The 22,424-nt window shown below is 35.6% G+C and overlaps 1 protein-coding gene across 1 annotated transcript; it reads left to right on the top strand.

The window, feature by feature from the left end:
- The first annotated feature begins 745 nt into the window (after window positions 1-745).
- Window positions 746-8,243, top strand: LOC123537288 (uncharacterized). The gene is made up of 7 exons (XM_045320960.2): window positions 746-1,248; window positions 1,417-1,568; window positions 1,999-2,226; window positions 3,207-3,414; window positions 3,772-3,923; window positions 7,254-7,471; window positions 8,021-8,243. Exons 1-7 carry the CDS (start codon window positions 855-857, stop codon window positions 8,055-8,057), a joined length of 1,389 nt encoding a protein of 462 aa, XP_045176895.2. The 5' UTR covers window positions 746-854; the 3' UTR covers window positions 8,058-8,243.
- The last annotated feature ends 14,181 nt before the right edge of the window (window positions 8,244-22,424 follow it).

The following is a 22,424-nucleotide window of genomic DNA, read 5'->3' as shown; positions in this document are numbered from 1 at the left end:
TTGTTGAAGTATCTTCTGTAGAATTTGATGAATGATAAATTAGTATTGGAATAAACCATACATTAAACATTATGCAAACATCCCTCTCCCTTCGAAGTTTGGCTCATTGTCTGTCAGACGGTCGGTCGGTCCGCCCTTCCGTCAGTAAACCATTTGGATTACGATCAACCACTAGAAAGAGCTTAGTTGCACAATGATGAAATTTCAAAGGATGATTAAATGTGGTCAGTAGATAATTTAGATTGTTCAATAGTTAGTAGGTCAAAGGTAAAAATCGCATTGGCTTTGACACTGGAAACGGTTTCCGCCCTATAACATAAAACGCATTTGTTTATAGTCGACAAATTATACATAGTGATATATATTTACCCATACATATTGTAAATATGTATTTTATAATGTCATTGTAACGTTGTACATGCATATATTTGTACTTTTTGTAAATAGCATGCTCTTCTTATTAGAAGAAATAAAGAATATCTATCGACATTTTGTATCTATCTACCTGTAAGGTATTACAAGACTTGTTAAAAAATGTGACATTTTAATAATATAATTCTTTTAGCATAACGTAATATTTATCACTATTTCATTTTCTTTACAATTTTATCAAGATGAAACAATCTTATTACCTATTTATTGCATATATTTCTTTAATCACGTTGTTATCGTACACTTAGGACACACAATAAAGCTAATTTGATCAGTTTTGGTCACAACAGTCACTAAACGTTAACAGTCAAACATCATATACGTTACAAGGTGAATTGGTCAGTACACCAAACATACGATTCCCTGATACGGGAGATAATCGAAGGTATACAGAGGAAAGAAATGAGCGCAGCTCTCAGGAAATGTATTCGGAACTAAAAGGTAGATCATCGTATGGAATGTCGTTAAATAGGCACGCCTTTTCTTCTGATGAGGAATATAATGAAAATGGGGAATTTAACAAGAAACAAGCGCATGCGAAAACGTACAACGCCTCATCGCGAGAAGGCGATCAAGAAAGTTCGGGGAATTGGCAAAGCAGAGCCTATGTAGAAAACTTCGATGGAGATGATGAAATCGAAGACGAGTTTCCTGAAGATGTTTCGTCTCAAAAACGAGATCACAAAATAGCATGCGAAACATTTGTGTACTTCAGTAAGAGCAGTGACATTTATAGTCAATGGTATGCATCTAAATTTACAATTGATGATCAGGAATTCAACTGCGGTCAGCAGTTTATGACGTACAGGAAAGCAGGTATGGCTTTTTTGAAATATATCTTTATATCTACGTACTTTTCCATATCTGAAAGAACATATTCTGATAAAGTTTGTGTTTAAAAAGGTTTAAACGATTAATATGCAAATATTAACATTGCTATATGACATTCCAAAAAACGATATTTGTTTTTTTTGCACTGTTCAGTTCTCTTCGAAGATTTAGAAATTGCGGGCGAGGTACTAAAATGTACAGATCCAGGAAGGATCAGAGAGATTGGAAAGAAAGTAAAAGGATTTGACCTAAACACATGGAAGCAAAATTGTATACAAATTGCTAAAGAAGGAAACAGAGCAAAGGTATAATACTATAGAAAAACATAATTTCAAATATATTGGTTACGTCTTTATATTCATTTGGTGTTTGGATAAATAAGTATGTGAATCTATGATTCAGAGATGTTTTATTTGAAAAGACTTTCTTAAGTTGAAAAGTTTTAGTTGCTATAAATGAACCGACCTCTTTTCTAAATGTAATTAATGAATCGTTTAATAAAACAATCTACGAGTATAACCTAAAGCTTTAAACAGAGATGATATTTTCAAACCTGGGGGAAATGGTATTAATAATGAACTTTTAAAATGTGAGAGACGCGGACACATTGCAGATTCTAGACTACATTACATGTTGTCGGTATCACGTATCTTCTCATTAAAGTGTATACATGTAAATAAGTGAACAATTAAGTCTTTTTACGCTTCTTGATCTGCTTTTTTATTTTCATTTCAGTTTTCCCAAAATAAGAAAATACTGGAAGAGCTAATCGCCACACATCCCAAAATTTTGGTTGAAGCGAGCCCTTCTAACAAAACATGGGGTATAGGACTGAAAGAAACCTCGCCTCGTGCATGGGACGAATCTACCTGGAAGGGAAAAAACTACTTAGGATATGTTTTGACGGAGGTCAGAGATGACATTTTGGTTGAACGTGGCACAATTGACGGAAGAGGTAGAAAAGTAAGTAGTATAAGTAAGACATCAGGCGAATTGGAATGAAATAAAGACAAAAATGTTCAGTTATGATCATTTTACATGAAAGCGAGTGTATGAAAGACCAATCACAGCCAACAGACTACTTTAAGGCCTGTGTTTCGGTACACCATCAACGTAAACTACCTAATATATCAATTTTGTTAACAATGTACATGCATAAGTAAACACTACTCGCATCAAAAGACGTCCATAGAATGCCTTTGAATTGAAATTTAAACCAAGCTACATTACCAAATCTAGAAATCCTGTCACGTACATACTTTCATTTCTACACGTAGAAGGTATACCGTTAAAGGGCAAGGAACGCCAGACAATAAGTTAGTTTTATATTAAAGCCATCTTCAAGCCTTTCATAATTCTGAAAGAATTTTCAAAACTCGGACCACATTTGAAAAATATATGGCAGTTTGAATTTTCAGAAAATAGAAGCAGCCACTTAGTGTGTTAATGACGTCATTTACAAACTATTGAAGTTTTTATTTGACAAATACCTTTTTATATAGTTGAACTTCCAATGTTTCTTGAGGGTAAGATGTAAAACATTGTAATTTCTTCCATTGAAGCTGGAAAAAGTAGAGACATTTTATTTCAGAAATAAGTAAATACAATTCAAATATATACTAGAAATTTAATAAATCTGCCATGTTGTTTAACATTGTCATTGAAAACATATGGCCACCACTTCGATCAAATATTGAAATATCAATAACTTTCTCATTTTTACCCCGATATTAAAACTTCTTTCACTTCTTTAAATAATATAAAATGATCTAGCAGATGGAATTAACATACGAACATCGTTGCCTTTGCCTTTACTACCATAAGGAAGCGAAGTTATTCCGTCTGTGATGATACTTTAAGGAACAGTTCTGTGCATTTATTTTGATATATTTATTTCAATGTACGCATTTTCTTTAAAGATCAGTTAAATAAATTTTATACAGATGTATACTGATAAGCTGTCGAAAGATGCTGCCAATCCAAATACGAGAGAGAGAAGGGGCACAAGAGGTCATAAATACGACAGTAACAAACATGAAAACTACTTATATTTTGAGAGTGGAATTTACTCTATGAGCCGTAGGTCCGACTTCTGGTCTGATGGTCAAATATTTCGGAGTGTGCAACAGTATCTGATGTTCAAGAAAGCAGGTATGACAATAAACTGGCGAAATATGTGCTTGTGTAAGGATGATAATACATTGTAACTACATATACTGTATATGTTTTTAATTCAAGTTGTCTAAATATTTTATAAACTATGATTACATTTTGAATGAGAGTCCGGTCCGAGCAAAAATGAATGACAAAACATTCCATCCTTTTATATTTATAGACATAAAATGTTGTGGCTGCTACAGCAATTACTTAAATGTTTTAAAGCAAAGATCACTTTTTCTTCAACGTCTTATGATATGTTCGAATGTTCACTCAAATTTCAGACAACTTATGCTGTTGAATACACTATCTTAGGATAGTTTCATAGGAAAACATAATCACTAATTCCAGAATTGTTCAAAGACTTTGAGAAAGCGGAGGAGATTTTAACAAGTGTAGATCCTAAGTTTTTACAACAAAAGGGAAGAGAAGTAAAAGGATTCAAAGAGGACGTATGGAAAAGTCACCGCCTCCAGATTGCAAAAGATGGAAATATGGCTAAGGTTATCTTCCTGTTATAATTGCACTTAGATTTAGGAATGTACAAACATGCACTGGTGTGTTTTAAGTATAAATGGCATTTGTTAAATTGAAATATAACTTCAGTGGCCGGGTGATTTAGGCGTGTGACTTCTTATTACTTGCCACTCACTCACAACTATGGCTAATTGTTACTTTCAACGCATCGCTCGGAAATTTTTTAGATGTCAGTAACCATAAGTTTTATTACGTTTTCACTAATTCAACATTTAGAAATATGATAATGAAGAAATAATAACCTGTACGAAAATAGGACCTGATTTACAGCTGTAAAACGTCTGTAAAAGACCTGTATTTTGAAACTACAGCCGTAAAAGACCTGTAAGTGAATAAATAACAGAAATACAGTTGAAATGTAAAACATGCAGGTCTCAAAAATACAGCTGTAAAAATTAGATGGAAGTTACAGCTGTAAAATGGTCATGTCTCAAAATAAGTTTAAAAGTCATAATGACAAGATTGTCATGTGTTTTCATGACAAAGAAAGTTTTAAAAACAAGATCTGATGCATAGTTTCTACCTTGTTTCATACTCTTGAATTTTGCAATTGCTATACTGTAAACAGAATAAATTTTGTTCTTTACTTACTATGTTATTTATTTTGCCATTTTTTGTAATAATTGCTACCCTTTATAGAGAATTTATAGAATATATATATTATATATAGAATTTATTTGCTTTATGAGAACACAATACTACATAAATTATAAAAATCGGCAGGTTCAAAGTAAAAATATAATCATTTTAGTGAGGTGTACTCAGGTATACTGGACCATAATTATAATTTAGGTTTGTCCTGGGCATCCAGAGTCTAGAAAAATAGAATTACTTGTAAAATCACAAAATTCTATCATTTTTCTACGAGGTACAGCAATTTATGATGCGTTTGCGTTTGTTTTAAACTATTTATTGCATTTTTAATTTTACAACACAACTAAACATCTAAACTCGAGGTTGATTTCATCTGGAATGGGTGTTGAGAGCGATTAATCAAAGTTGTAAGAACTACTCTCGCAATCGAGAATTAAGATACTAGTATCAGCTTAAAATACAAGAATTTTTTAAACGATGATTATCGCGCCTGACAAAATTGCAGAGGCTTATTGCACTCACCTTATCATTTTTCGAGTAAAAATATACACACTCAATTTAAAACTGTTATAAACTTTTTTAGTTTAGTTTTCATATGTTTTTGTGAATATCATGATTTGTTTTATCTGTAAAAACTGAAAATTGAACTATAGTTCTAGTTGTTGAAGAGTAGAATCAAGGAACTGCACATTACAATCTCAGTATTTTGGACATAAAGTTGTCCAGTATACCCGAGTACACATCACTCAAATGATTATATTTTTACTTTGAATTTACCAATCTTTATAATTTATATAACATTGTGTTGCCAATAAATTGTTCTATAATGTGCTGAAAACCGCATCTAAAAACTAGAAGATCCTTTTGCAAAAAGGCGCATGTCTCCCCCAATGCAAAGTGGTATAGGCAAGAAGTCAGTAGGGGTCAGGAGCAAAAGTCAAAGAGACACTGATGGTTGGCTGCAATAGGGATCATCTACTTGGCATGTCCAGTCATCCTGCTAAGTTTCAACACTCTTGGCCTAGTGGTTCTCAAGTCACTGTTCAGGCTCCTGTGACCTTGACCTTTATCAAGTGACCCCAAAATAAATAGGGGTCATCTACTCTGCATGTCCAATCATCCTATTAAGTTTCAACATTCTAGGTCAAGTGGTTCTCAAGTTATTTTCCGGAAATTATTTCACATGACCAGGCACCTGTGACCTTGAACTTTAATAGACTGACCCAAAAATCAATAGGGGTCATCTACTCTGCCTGTTCAATTATCCTATGAAGTTTCAACATTCTGGATCAAGAGGTTCTCAAGTTACTGATCGGAAATGGTTATCAATGTTCAGGCCCCTGTGACCTTGACCTTTAATGGAGTGACCCCAAAATCGATAGGGGTCATCTACTCTGCATGAGCAATCATCCTATGAAGTTTCAACATTCTGGGTTGAGTGGTTCTCAAGTTACTGACCGGAAATTGTTTTCCATGTTCAGGCCCCTGTGACCTTGACCTTTAATAGAGTGACCCCAAAATTAATTAGGGTCATTTACTCTGCATGTCCAATTATCCTATAAAGTTTTAACATTCTGGGTCAAGAGGTTCTCAAGTTATTGATAGGAAACTGTTTTCCATGTTCAGGCCCCTGTGACCTTGACCTTTGATAGAGTGATCCCAAAATTGATAGGGGTCATCTACTCTGCATGACCAATCATCCTATGAAGTTTCAACATTCTGGGTCATGTTGTTCTCAAGTTATTGACCGGAAATGTTTTTCAATGTTCAGGCCCCTGTGACCTTGACCTTTAATGGAGTGACCCCAAAAACAATAGGGTCCATCTACCCTACATGACCAATCATTCTATGAAGTTTCAACATTTTGAGTCAAGTGGTTCTCTCGTTATTGATCGGAAATGGTTTTCAATGTTCAGGCCCCTGTGACCTTGACATTTGAGGAGTGACACCAAAAAACAATAGGGGTCATCTATTCTTCATGACCAATAATCCTATGAAGTTTCAACTTTCTGGGTCAAGTGGTTCTCTAGTTATTGATCAGAAATGGTTTTCAATGTTCAGGCCCCTTTGACCTTGACTTTTGACCAAGTGACCCCAAAATCAATAGGGGTCATTTACTCTTCATGACCAATCATCCTATGAAGTTTCAACTTTCTGGGTCAAGTTGTTCTCTAGTTACTGATCTGAAATGGTTTTCAATGTTCAGGCCCCTGTGTCCTTAACCGTTGATGGAGTGACCCCAAAATCAATAGGGGTCATTTACTCTTCATGACCAATCATCCTATTAAGTTTCAACATTCTGGGTCAAGTGGTTCTCTAGTTATTGATCGGAAATGGTTTTCAATGTTCAGACCCCTGTGACCTTGACCTTTGACAGAGTGACCCCAAAAACAATAGGGATCGTCTACTCCAGCAGCCCTACAATCCTATCAAGTTTGAAGGTTCTAGGTCAAATGATTCTCCAGTTATTGCTCGGAAATGAAGTGTGACGTACGGACGGACGGAAGGACGAACGGACAGGGCAAAAACAATTTGTTTCCCCCAGAAGGGGGGAGACATAATAACAAGCGGTTACGGAACTACATATCGAGTAACATTACATATTGAACGTCCCTCGTAATATCAGTCTCGCTTTGATCGAAGCCATCTAGAGCTCTACAAACTATCAACACCTTATTAAAAAGTGTATATTATCTTTTTAGTTTTCACAGAATGAAGACTTGCGAAGCCAGATTATCTTAACACATCCAAAGAAGTTTGTGATGGCAAGTCCCATCGGTAAGATATGGGGAATAGGGCTTGCGGAGCAAGACCCAAAGTCTAGAGACAAAAATGTATGGAACGGAAAAAATGACTTAGGAAATGTTTTGACAGAAGTGCGAAATACACTTAGTAGTGAATATGCCCAGGCAGACCAGAGGTATGTACATTTATGAAGGATCCATTAACAAAAGATTTATAGATATGTGATAGTGTTTGATTATCCAATGCTACTAGAATGCCCCGAGGGCAATTCTTTTCTCATCGTAGGTGTACTCAAAATAGTCTAGGTTGCATATATCAAATTATTCAGTTATTTACTAAACATACATACCATTAGATTGCGACTAAAATGTAATACTTTAAATAGTAATGAAGTATATACATTTACTTAGTGTTTTTGGACAAAGTGTAATTTCTAAATGGTTCTTTGGGATCATGGAGTCGATTAATACATTTGTGTAAACTTGTAATAGAATTCCGCTTCAACCGGAAATAAGTGGTGACAGGAGTGTCGTACATTTTAGTTCTCTCTTACACAGTAGAACCAGGTCTGATATTATTTAGCATTGTAATTTCCTGTGATACTTGTTTAAGTCTACTAAAAATGGCACGTATCGATATTTCTATATAACGAAATAAACGAATATAACGCACCGGAAGTGACCGTTGTGGTATATAATTGTAATGTGTATTTGTGTGTTTACAGAGAAAGACGGACAAACGAAGGGGATACATCAGACTAAACCAGTTCCTTTTTTGGAAGAATTTTGTACATACTGTAACCATATATGACGCCTCGGATAGTGCTTTACACATGTCATTAATAGTAAGGGTGAATGATCACCGGATGTGGCTGTGTAATGTTTGAATATTTCTAGGATGATATAAGTCAGTACCACTGTAAAAATTATTAAATCAAAACGGATGACCAGCAATAAGTGTAACAGATCTGCAACCCAGGGTACATTTTACAAAACTGGGATTACATACTTGCTTCAAAATTGCAGCATCTGAAGAGTGCTTTCAGAGTTCAATTCGAAACTGATGCAAATGCAGGTTCGTAGACTGATCTCAAAACTAGTTTTCATGAAAATTATAACAATGACTCCTAAGATTTGGCACAATCATACATCATGTCACATCATGAAAAAAGTACACAGTAAAGATTTTTTTTGTACTGTTCATGTACAGAAGGACAATATATTTTTCTTTCAAAACGCTACAATTTTTGCACAACTTCGCTATGAACTTTTTAAATATTTTTTGAAAACATCATATGTAAACTATTCAACATGTTTAACGCGTACCTGTACGTGTTATGAGAAACTAAGGCATTGCATCCATTTTCGGCAGTATTAAGGCTACTAGAACTACCCGTCTCAAAAGTTTACTACGTAGCGATTTGTCTCATTTTTGTGCCCCCCATGAGTGGTGGGGGGATATAGATTTGGTCTTGTCCGTGCGTCCGTCCGAAGTTCGTGACGCGCCTAGCTCAAAAAGTATTTGATATAAATTAATGAAACCTTGCACGAGTCTTTATCATGATATAAACTTGCGCACCTCCTACTTTCCGTCTGGCTCCGCCCCCTATTTCCAGAGTTATAGTAAAAAATGAACATTTTCACCTGGTGACACGCCTAGCTCAAAAAGTATTTGATATAGATTCATGAAACTTTGCATGAGTCTTAATCATGATATGATCTTGCGCACCTCCTATTTTTTGTCTGGCTCCGTCCCCTATTTTCTGAGTTATGGCCCCTGAAATAGTCAGAAATGCACATTTTCACCTTGTGGCGCACCTAGCTCAAAAAGTATTAGATATAGATTAATGAAACCTTACATGAGTCTTTATCATGATATGAACTTGCGCACTTCCTATTTTTCGTCTGTCTCCGCCCCTATTTTCTGAGTTATGGCCCCTGAAATAGTAAAAAATGCACATTTTAACCTTGTGATGCGCCTAGCTCAAAAAGTATTTGACATAAATTGATGAAACCTTGAAGTTATGGCCCCTGAAATAGTAAAAATGCAAAATTTTACCTAATTATGTGCCTAGCTTAAAAAGTATTTAATGTAAATTTATGAAACCTTGCTTGGATCTTTATCATGATATGAACTTGCGCACTTCCTATTTTTCGTCTGTCTCCGCCCCTATTTTCTGAGTAATGGCCCCTGAAATAGTCAAAAATGCACATTTTAACCTTGTGACGCGCCTAGCTCAAATGTATTTGACATAAATTGATGAAACCTTGCATGACTCTGTATCATGATATGAACTTGAGCACTTCCTATTTTTCGTCTGGCTCCTCCCCCTATTTTCAGAGTTATGGCCCCTGAAAAAATGCACATTTTCATCCTGTGACACGCCTAGATCAAAAAGTGTTTGATATAGATTCATGAAACCTTGCATGAGTCTTAATCATGATATGAACTTGCGCATCTCCTATTTTTCATCGTGGTCAGCCCCCTATATCCAGAGTTATGGCCCCTGAAATAGTCAATAGTCAAAAATGCACATTTTCACCTTGTGACACGTCTAACTCAAAAAGTATTTAATATAAATGATTGAAAACTTGCATAAGTCTTTATCATGATATAAACCTGCACACCTTTTATATTTTGGCTGGCTCCACCCCCTATTTTTGAAGTTATGGCCCCTGAAATAGTAAAAATGCACATTTTTACCTAATTATGTGCCTAGCTCAAAAAGTATTTGATGTAAATTTACGAAACCTTGCTTGGGTCTTTATCATGATGTGTTCTTTCACACTTGGCATTCTCCCTGAGAATCTTGGCATTTATTACAAAGTTATGGCCCTTGAAATAGCCAAAATAGTGGATTTTTTGTTTGTGATGCTCATAGCTCAAAAAGTATATGGCCTAGAATAATGAATCCTTTTCATAAAATGTTTGTTTAGGCTATACCCCATTAAGACTGCAAACATTTGAATTATTTCCCCTTATTTGTGACAAATGTACCAGTGGGGGCACACCCTGTGTCCTACAGACACATTCTAGTTAAATTATGTTCACAAAGAAGAGCATATACTATCTTTGCAAAGGAAGATTGATTTTGCTCTATGTATTCTTTAGATAAGCTTAAGCGATACATCATTCAGAAAGTTAATATTTAACATAATTTATTTGTCCTTAATTCTACCCAAGATGCGTAAAAATGTTAAACAGCATCAAACATAAAACAACTCGTTTTGCTTGTAACTGATGCACCATAATATAAACCAAGTGTATTAATCAATGGATAAAGTCATATCAAGTAGGTAAAGCTTGTCTTGATCTTCAAAATTCCATAAATAAATAATAAAATTCGCGCAAAGAAATGTTTGAATTCTTCAGCTTTTTGAAGCATTTGAGTATATATTTTTAGCTCACCTGTCACATAGTGACAAGGTGAGCTTTTGTGATCGCGCAGCGTCCGTCGTCCGTGCGTCAGTCCGTGCGTGCGTGCGTGCGTGCGTAAACTTTTGCTTGTGACCACTCTAGAGGTCACATTTTTCATGGGATCTTTATGAAAATTGGTCAGAATGTTCACCTTGATGATATCTAGGTCAAGTTCGAAATTGGGTTATGTGCGGTCAAAAACTAGGTCAGTAGGTCTAAAAATAGAAAAACCTTGTGACCTCTCTAGAGGCCATATTTTTCAATGGATCTTCATGAAAATTAGTGAGAATGTTCACCTTGATGATATCTAGGTCAAGTTTGAAACTGGGTCAACTGTTGTTAAAAACTAGGTCAGTAGGTCTAAACATAGAAAATCCTTGTGACCTCTCTAGAGGTCATATTTTTCATGGGATCTGCATGAAAATTGGTGAAAATGTTCATCTTAATGATATCTAGGTCAAGTTTTAAAGTGGGTCACGTCCGTTTCAAAACTAGGTCAGTAGGTCAAATAATACAAAAAACATTGTGACCTCTGTAGAGGCCGTATTTTTCATGGGATCTGCATGAGAATTAATCAGAATGTTCATCTTGATGATATCTAGGACAAGTTAGAAACTGGGTCACGTCCGTTTCAAAACTAGGTCAGTAGGTCAAATAATAGAAAAACCTTTTGACCTCTCTAGAGGTCATATTTTTCATGGGATCTGCATGAAAATTGGTCAGAATGTTCATCTTGATAATATCTAGGTCAAGTTTGAAACTGGGTCACATGCGATCAAAAACTAGGTCAGTAGGTCAAATAATAGAAAAACCTTTTGACCACTTTAGAGGCCATATTGGTGAGAATGTTCATCTTAATGATATATAGGTCAAATTCGAAAGTGGGTCACGTCCGTTTCAAAACTAGGTCAGTAGGTCAAATAATAGAAAAAACCTTGTGACCTCTGTAGAGGCCGTATTTTTTATGGGATCTGCATGACAATTGATCAGAGTGTTCATCTTGATGATATCTAGGTCAAGTTAGAAACTGGGTCACGTCCGTTTCAAAACTAGGTCAGTAGGTCAAATAATAGAAAAACCTTTTGACCTCTCTAGAGGTCATATTTTTCATGGGATCTGCATGAAAATTGGTCAGAATGTTTATCTTGATAATATCTAGGTCAAGTTTGAAACTGGGTCACATGCGATCAAAAACTAGGTCAGTAGGTCAAATAATAGAAAAACCTTTTGACCACTCTAGAGGCCATATTTTTCATGGGATCTGTATGAAAGTTGGTCTGAAAATTCATCTTGATGATATCTAGGTCAGGTTTGAAACCGGGTCAACTGCGGTCAAAAACTAGGTCACTAGGTCTAAACATAGAAAAACCTTTTGACCTATCTAGAGGCCATATTTTTCAATGGATCTTCATAAAAATTGGTCAGAATTTTTATCTTGATGATATCTAGGTCAAGTTTAGAACTAGGTCACATGAGCTCAAAACTAGGTCACTATGTGAAATAATAGAAAAAACGACGTCACACTCAGTTCATGTGGGAACAGGTGAGCGATTCAGGACCATCATGGTCCTCTTGTTTTCAGTCACACAGTATTTATGTCACATTTTGGATTCAAACTATTTCGGAGTTTATTTCGTGTGAAAGGGTTTTCTTTAATGAGATGCTATATGCTTTAACTTTCATAACAGGAATAGTCTGAGGTAGTACAAAATTTTGATCAGATATTTTCCCGACAAAAAAACATGATCTGTCTTTAATATGATATTTTTCTCAGCTTGGATCAGGTGCGCATCAGCCACATACAAAAAGGGTTATATTATGCTTCCCGCTATTTAATTTTTTATATTTATTATATAAGAATTAAGGATCAATAAACCCTATCAAATGTTCGCGATTTACATGTACATATGCTGTAAGATTTAAACTCATCTAGTACAATCTCTAAAGCAAAATATCCGGTTTCTTTTGCAATAATAATATATACGTTTAGGGTTATACGAAGAATTATGAGACAAATTCGCTTTGCAGTTAAATATTTAGATGGACCTGTACATATGTATAGCACATATATATCATTGTCTTCTATGCTTCCAAAGGTCTTCTTACAGGTTATATGAACTATCACAATATTAGTTTATAAGTGCCGTCCATGGACTAAGTGTTATTATATTTTCTTGTTCTATGATATCATGGATTCCATTCAATTTTAATATGATATAGTTCTGCTTAAGCAGGTTCTGTGGGATGGGATGTGAGAAGTGTTGCATATTTCATTACCTATCATAAATAGACAGAGTCTGCTGTTATTTTGCTTTGTTGCGTTCTTGCTTCCAATTTATATCTTAATGTATTGTACTGGTTTAAACAGAAATCAAAACTTATAGAATGCAATGGTAAGATGCCATTCGTTACTTCAAATTTTGCGGTTTGGATAGTGTTATTTGGACATGGTGTCGCCTAAAGTTTGACAGAAGTCAGCCTAGTTAGGTCTGTCATAACAAAATCCTATCATATCCAAAACGATCATTTGGTGTTAAGTGAGAAATGAATTATACAATTTGCATTTTCAGAATTCATTTTTTTATGAAACTTATAATTGAATGTTTCTGTTGTATACAAAACAATATCAAACTTAATTCGAAAATGCTAATATTTTATCCTTTTTGATTGGTTATTTGTCTAAGATGATATTCGTAGTTATATATATATTAAAATCATTCGCATTTACTTTTTGTTTGTATTTTTGCCTGCGTATCTTCACATCTGGCAATTCAAATTTCTTCCCGTACTTGAATTTAGTGTTGTTAAATTTTCCGGACCTTTGGAATCATGTAGTCCATTTAATACCTGTGTAACGGAGTGCCGTAACTAAGGGGTAAAAGTGTTGTTGTACATTTCATTACCTGTCATGAACAGACTCAAACCAAGCCTGCTATAACGTTGCTTGGTTGCATTCTATGCTTGCAAAGGATCTTTCTATACATTTTATTCATTATTATTTATATTTATGAACATGTTCAAATTAATTTTTCTTCTATATATTGCATGTAAATGTTATATTAATAGGTGTACGAGCTGAGGTATGTTTATATACACTTTTCATTAGACTTTGACCATGTCCTGAAATTTTTCGAGGTTTTTGAAAATCTTCATTACAGTTGGGTTTAACTTAAAGTTTGCCTAACACGTTTCTTTCTTTATTTCTCTTAAATTATAAGACACTACGTTCATATTATAATGGTTTATTATTGAAATAAACCAGAAGAAGCACTGGGGATATAATGATAAAGCAGTGCGTGGCGTCTGCATATTTCTACTACAAGATTAATGAACATTATGTATACCCTTGGACCTGGTACCAGTCCCTCGGGTAAACTGTATTTCATCAGCATAGGCGCTTACCACTTATGTAGACCGTCTGACAGCGAGCGTTCAGTTTCACGCAATGATGCGTTACGTCTGTAACTCCGCACGCAGACACTTTGGGTCAGGACACTCTATTCCGCCCATGGTTACGTTTAGCGTATATGTTTTAACATGTATTGAGCATATGTGACGATCATAAAACGCATTTTGTAACAATTTCAGCGTGTTTTAAAACTGCATTTTTACCATTGGCAATTACAGTACAGATGGAGGTGTTTAACGTATAACGATTTCATTTCCAGCTCTTGACGTTCATACCTGGTTACAACACTTGCGAAGTTTATTATTTCAGCAACATTCAATATCAACGAAAACTACAGAGGGTATTTGTTTGTTTTAAGTATGATATCGAAATATTTCATCACCAATAAGGGAGACAATTCAATGTTGGAGCCAGAGTGAAAATATTGGAATAGTCTCCCTTATCGGTGACACTCGCAAATTTTCTTTTTATTTTATGTTAATTTGTAAAGATCAACAACTTTTTCTCTTTATTACATGCTTACAGATTCAAATAAGGCCGGTACATCGTGACTAAATTCGGATTTGTTTAGCCTACCATGTAACACATAATGTATCAGCTAAATAACCGAAAGGCCTAGGTGAATCAACCTGCATACTTAAATATAATCATAGATTCAATAGAAATAGCTAGGAAATGTTGATCTAGGAGCTGCTTAGTGTAACAAATTATGTTGGCTCAACTAAAACAAGTTAAAGCATAGCAAATGTTCCTTCTAGGGCACATGTATATAAATATATAATCATCATCTTGTAAAATTTTGGTTGCAATGTCTGTTTTAAATATTGGTCATCAGTATGTAGAACCCCAGGATTGGACGTTTGCGCCTTTACCTATAAGGTCTCTGACCATTTTTAACTAAAATATTTAGATATAGATGATTACTCCCCCAATCGATTCCAGACCAGAGTTATACCCAAACCAACTCTAGCTGACTCAAGTTTACTAGTTAAATACTAAATTTATAAAACGCTTATTACAATGTCGTCAAATTACGTTTGAAAAACATTTGAAACCTCACGCTAATAATATTACAAAAATACAACTTTCAAAATAACTAACAACTTTCAAGAAAAATGAGAAATGAAACAGGGTTTCGAACCCAGATCGCAATGTTGGTAGTCCAATGCCTTAACCACTCGGCTTCTAAATTTCAGTTGCGCTAAAATATATATAAACACTAAATGCCCAGACGGTATCGTAGGTATTTCCCCGTCAATTTTTGGTTACCATTTGTAATCGATAATTTAAGCAGGAGTTCGATTTTTTTCTGACTTTCACCGTTTTATTGTATTACTGAGAGGATATTTTTTACCATATCGTCTGCAAATGGGAGCAGCAATTGACTGGGGGCCTCAATTTTTGCGCACGCGCACTGTATATCTAACTGGAATTCCCCGGCACAAAGAAAAATATCTTAACCGGGACAATGAGAGGGTCTCAATCGGGTTTGTTTTCACACATTGACCATGCATCCGAAGATAACGACGTATGTTAACCGTTGTGACAAATAAGATGTTTGACATGTTTCAACAACGCTATTTTTCAATCCTCGGGTTTAGTAATATGTAATCCGCGGAGCGCGCTCAACCAGAGAGTCGCCTTAATTTGGAAAGAATAATTTTAACGTAAGAGGTTATTTCTAAGGTCACGGAGTTTGATTGGACAGTTTGTAATGTCAACAGTTTTTGCGATCATATGCTCAGTCATGTGTGTCTTACAAATTCTAAGTGTTTTTTCTCAAGAAAAGGAACAACAAACCTGGTCCTGGCTGGGAAACAAGACGAAGTTAGACACAGTTAGCGAGACAGAGAAATGTGTCACTGATGATTTTCGGTATCTTACCAGTTAGCATAAAATAAACTCACTTTACTTTATTCTTTATACAGTGATAACCCAAGATCCGTTGTGTTGTACGTAAAGCGTAGAAGTATCTGAAGCAAATCGTTTTGTCAGGTAAACACTTGTGCTAAAAATATTCAATTTCTGAAAAATATACTCCCTTTTGTAGAGGGTTTGATTTATGCGGAAATATGTATGACAATGTTGTAAACTGATTTATTACATACTCAATTATAAACCCCGTTAATGTATAGTAGAACATGAAATGTCAATGTATTTCTTATGGTTGCATATTTCTGCCAACCACATATCTACTTATTTATGAACAGTTTTCTCTAAAAATGTCACATATCCAGTTATTATCTGGCAAGTGGCAAAATTGCGTGTTATCCAGATAATTATGTTAACTGGACAAAACTGCCTGTTAGTGCCCTTTCCTGCCATCCACATATTCACATAAATAAGTGGTTATTGTGAACGTTTTCTTGATATCCAGTTAATATTCATACCCAATTTGGCGATTAGACTTTTCCTATACGGAATTGTCATGGCATAGAACTTGAATATTGAAACAGGGAGAAAATGTATCTAGGCGGCCGCGTAGCTCAGTCGGTACAACATTGGAACGGTATTCCGAGGCCCCGGGTTCGAGTTCCGGTCTAGCAGCACATTTTTCTCAAAAAATGTGACATTTGGCGCCCAACGTGGGGCCATGACGGTATTATACTGGCTAGTCTCCGACGCCTGTTATTGCTTGATTTATAAAGTACCCACTGAAATTCGAGGACGAATTTCAAAATGGTGGGTAAATATGTCGCGGTATAGAACTTGAATATTGATACGGGGAGAAAATGTGTAGGCGGTCGGGTAGCTCAGTCCGTAGAATATCAAAACGGTATTCCGAGGCCCCGGGTTCGAGTCACAGTCTGGCTTCACAGTTGTCTCACCCTGTGACAGAATGAATGAGTGTATATCCACCTCAACCCCTACCACCCCCCCACCTAATGATTTGTGCCCCTAGATAGGATTTGGAATGATAAATTTGCATAATTGTAATGCCCCTTTATGTATTTTCATTTATTCCGTAATGATAGGGGACGCGATTACGGGATATTGCCAATCATAACTGACTAACTGACAAAATCAAGATACCTAGTTAACGTAAGTGAATATGTGGATGGCAGTAGTGGGCACTAACAAGCAGTTTTGTCCTGTTAAAGTACTTAAGTGGATAACAAGCAGCTCAGTGGTTTGCACACTGGCCTTGCAATCCTGAGGTCGGGGGTTCGATCCCCGGCAGCTACTCGGGAATTTTCAGAAACGCTTTTCAGTGTTTCCCACCTAACTAGAGGTGTACTGGTCAGGAACCCAGGCAATCCTTGCGTGTATCAGTGCTATACACTGGGCACGTTAAAGAACCAGGCTGTCTATTTGCAACGAGCTAGGCTAAGTTAGCCGGACAAGCCTGTATCTGATTTCTAATCTCTCTGTCGTGGGGGCTTTGTCTCACTCTGTCCCTCTGGTCAGATCGCTCTGTGTCTGTACTAGTAGAGGATGAATTATGCGCCCTGTGTGGCTGCATTTGAACTATGTAAAGCGCCTTTGAACGTGAAATTGATCATGAAAAGGGCGCTATATAAATCTGGTATAATAATAATATAGTTTTGTCACTTGCCAGATAATAACTGAATTAGTGACATTTTTACGAAAAATTTCGAGATAAGTGGATATGTGGTTGGCAGAAATATGCCACCATAATTTCCATATTGACGGTCTCATTTCATTTCGGGTGCGGGACGGCATTTGTGACGTCATTTTCATGCGTGTCAGCGATTTTAGAAGTTATTTAACGACGATATTTTCAACTTATCTCAGACTTAATAACTTTATTCATTTATAAAAGTGTATCAGTGTAATATGTATATGTGATAAAAAGAGTATCAGATTTGTATCGAAAAATATGCACCAGTTCTTTCGCGAAGTAATATCTCGCAATATTTCCGCTGCAGAACTCGTGCAAATTTCACGATGCAAATCTAAAACCTATAAATATTCCATTAAATTAATATATTTTAATAATAATTTCTCCAATTGACCTCACGCTTTAAAGTTTTTTATTTTGAGAATATTTCAAGGGTTTCAATGCATTTAGATATGACAAGTTAGTTATAGGACCGATTATATAAAACAGTATGGAGAAATACTGTGGAAATTTAAATTATAAAAATCTATTAACAAACGCAAATATAAACTGTAGAATAAAAGTCCATGCATTATCATGTCCTATCAATGAAGTAGAGACAAACAAGATAATATGCCTTTGTTCAGTACCAATAATATGAAGAATAAAAAACATTCTGTTTGCATTAGATAAAACTTGAAATATCTGAGGAAAAAACTCGTCAAAGGATGCACTCAGAACACAGTTTTGATCTTTTTTGTGCCTTTTTATCACAGCTAGAAAGACTTGTTTTACTGAAATTTGTCATATTGAGACATGTCTTACTGTTTTGGGTTTTAAGATGAAGTTTTTTATCAAGTCAATATTTAATCGCTATTAATGTATTTCATGACATCATGCTTAGATTTTCAGTCAAACTGACAAATCTTACAGTTTTAAACAAAGGCTAGGGACCGTGGGGTTGTTGCACATTTCATTACCTCACCAAAATACTCAATCACACCAAGTTTGATATATTTTTATTGGTTTCGTTCTACGATTCAAAAGTATTTTAGTTTTTTATTAATCTCGCGTGGTTTACTTAGGGCGTGCAAAATTATTTTCCGCATTCCAGTGTTATGACATGTCTGTTGTTTAACAAAGTTACCGTGAGTGGTGAAATTACATCCCTCACCTGACTGCGACTTCTGGATCAGATGTCTGTCATCAAACAGAATTTACCTTTTATTGATAGTGCAGTATCATAAACTCACATGCTATGTTATATAAAAGTATAAATATGTATGCGTATTGTTTTTTGTCGCCTTTATTTTGGCTATATTGGCGATCGACAACGAAATCTTAAATTTAAATATGATGTAGACAGCGTATGCATATTTTATGAAGCTTGTACTCGTAATGAAATCTATGTTATATATGATGAAAAGACAATCCATGACAGTTACCATTATTTGAGATCTGAAATTTAACCTGATATTTCCTGAATGGAATACTGTTTCCCTTTCGCAAATGGAGTAGTCACAGACGTTAGGGATGCAATATTGCGTTTAAAATCGTCTTTTACATTAGATAAGAATTTTTCCAATTGACCACATGCTTTAATGATTTTTATTTTGAGAATATAACAAGGGTGTGAATGCATTTAAATATTAACAAGAGCTCGTCGAACACGAAATGCCCCCCTTGATGCATTCAGTAATTGCACAAGGAACAGAAATTATAAACTCACAGTAAACAAAAGTTCTACTGTTCTGATCCAATCTGACCTTGACTTTTAACCTATTAACCTAACAAGAGATCACAGAGTGACCTTGGTTTCTGACCACTGAGCCATTTTTTAATGTTCCAAATTTTAAGACTAGCTCAAGATCAAAATCAAGGTTAAATTTCATTTCGGTACAAAACACTGTACATGTGGTCCAAATTTGAAAACTGTGGCTTGAGAAGTGTGAAATAGGTCATTAGATAATTTTCAAGGTCAAAGTTCATTTCGGTAGACAGAACTATGCATGTGCTTCAAATTTGGAGGCTGTAGTTTGAGAAATGTGAAAGTAGATACTAGGTAAAAATCAATGTCAAATTTCAAAAATATGCACGCAGTCCACAGTTGAAGCCTGTAGCTTCAGAAATGTCAAAGTAGGTCAGTAGGTCAATCTCAAGATCAAAAATCATTTCGGTACACAAAGCTATGCATGTGGTCCGAATTTGAAGGCTGTAGCTTGAGAAATGTGAAAGTAGGTCACTAGGTCAAAATTAAGGTCAAATATCTTATTTCGAAACACAAAACTATGCATGTGGTCCAAATTTGAAGCCTGTACCTTCAAAAATGAGAAAGTAGGTCACTAAGTCAACAACAAGGTCAAAGTTTGTTTCGGTACACAAAGCTATGCATGTGGTCCAAATTTGAAGGCTGTAGCTTGAGAAATGTGAAAGTAGGTCACTAGGTCAAAATCAAGGTCAAATTTTATTTCGGAACACAAAACTATGCATGTGGTCCAAATTTGAAGGATGTAGCTACAGAAATGTGAAAGTAGGTCACTAGGTCAAAATCAAGATCAACTCACATCAAGGTTCATCTTGCCACTTAAAACAATACATGTGATCCAAATTTGAATAATGTAAGTTGTAGACATGAAGATTCTAAGTTTTCCCCTGTATAAGTCTATATGAACCATGTGACCCCCGAGGTTGAGCCATATTTGACCCTAGAAGGATAATTTGAACAAACTTGGTAGAGAACCACTAGATGATGCTACATTACAAATATCAAAGCCCTAGTCTTTGTGGTTTGGACAAGAAGATTTTCAAAGTTTTTCCCTATATAAGTCTATGTAAACCATGTGACCACCAGGGCGGGGCCATATTTAACCCTAGGGGAATAATTTGGACAAACTAAGTAGAGGACCACTAGATGATGTCATATACAAAATATCAAAGCCCTAGGCTCTGTGGTTTTGGACAAGAGGTTTTTCAAAGTTTTTTCCTACAAGTCTATAAACACAATGTGACCCCCGGGGTGGGGCCATATTTGACCCCAGGGAAATAATCTGAACAATCTTGGTAGAGGACCACTAGATTTTGCTACATACCAAATATCAAAGCCCTAGGCCCTGTTGTTTTGACAAGATGATCAGAAACCGGTTAACTGTTCCTGGCAAATGTGACCTTGACCTTTGACCTAATGACCTCAAAATCAATAGGAGCCATCTACTGGTCATGACCAATCTCGCTATCAATTTTCTTGACAATAGGCGTAAGCGTTCTTGAGTTATTGCCTGGAAACCATTTTATTGTTCCTGGTCACTGTGACCTTGAACTTTGACACACTGACCTCAAAATCAATAGAGGTCATCTGCTGATCATGACCAATCTTCCTATCAACATTCATGATCCTAGACCCACGCGTTCTTGAGTAATATTATCCGGAAACCGTTTTACTGTTCAGGGTCACTGTGACCTTGACCTTTGACATACTGACCTCAAAATCAATAGTAGTCATTTGCTGATCATGACCAACCTCTCTATCAACTTTCATGATCCTAGGCCCAAGCGTTCTTGTGTTATCATCCGGAAACCGTTTTACTAATCAGGATCACTGTGACCTTGACCTTTGACATACAGATCTCAAAATCAATAGGGGTCATCTGCTGGTGATGTCCAACCTTCCTATCAACTTTCATGATTCTAGGCCCAAGCGTTCTTGAGTTATCATCCGGAAACGGATTGGTCTACATACAAACCGACCGACCGACCGACCGACCGACCGACATACAGACCGACAGACTGACCGACATCTGCAAAACAATATACCCCTCCTTCTTCGAAGGGGGCATAATAAGGTGGTTAAAGAGCTGACTATATAAAAATAAATTCTTTGAAAATCTAAATGATCAAAATCTACTAACAAACGCAAAAAAGCAGAATAAAAGTCCATACATGATCATGTCCTATCAAGGAAGAAGAGACAATCAAGATAATATGCCTTAGTCATTGATAGACGAAACAAAACATGTTTGCATTAGATAAAACTTGAAAGATCTGGAGAAGGAAACCTCGCTGAAGGATCCACTCAAAACACAGATTTGATATTTTGTGTTCCTTTTTATCACACCAGGGGCAATTTGTTATGCTTAAATCTTTCACTGAGATAAATATGTGTTCAAATGGAAACACGTCTTACTTTTTTAGTTTTAAAAGATGTGTTGTATATGACGAAAATACAATTCATGATAATTACCATTATTTGTGATCTGAAGTTTATCATGATATTTCCTGAACGGATTTTAAAATAACTTAGATAAATGTTAGCCATAATAAGACAATGCGGAAAACGCCAGCAACCTTTAGTGGCATAAGATGAGCCGTGTCAAGCATTTTCGTTTTAAACGTTGTGCCTGTAACAGCAGCAAAAATATGATGTAACTCGATTTTCCAGTTTGCACGTTTCAATTGAACAACGAGATAAGACCTAATAATGTCCTATATCTTCCTAATGCAGATAGCCGCTGTTTTACTTCTCTTTTGGCTTATCATATCATATTGCTTTTGTTTCCGTAGTAACCAAGTAAATATTTGTTTCAACTTTTCATAAAGATAAAATTGAGCAAATAACCCGCAGTTTTGTGCTTAGTTTTCAAATACGGATTAAAACTGACACATGGATCAATACCATGCAAGACAACGTAGAGTTTACGTTGTCTGTTTTACAGGGTTAGTGTTGCATTTGTGCATAACAAATAA

The sequence above is a fragment of the Mercenaria mercenaria genome, chromosome 17, assembly GCF_021730395.1.
Source record: "Mercenaria mercenaria strain notata chromosome 17, MADL_Memer_1, whole genome shotgun sequence".
Lineage (NCBI taxonomy): Eukaryota > Metazoa > Mollusca > Bivalvia > Venerida > Veneridae > Mercenaria > Mercenaria mercenaria.
This window is presented reverse-complemented; position numbering and strand designations above follow the sequence as displayed.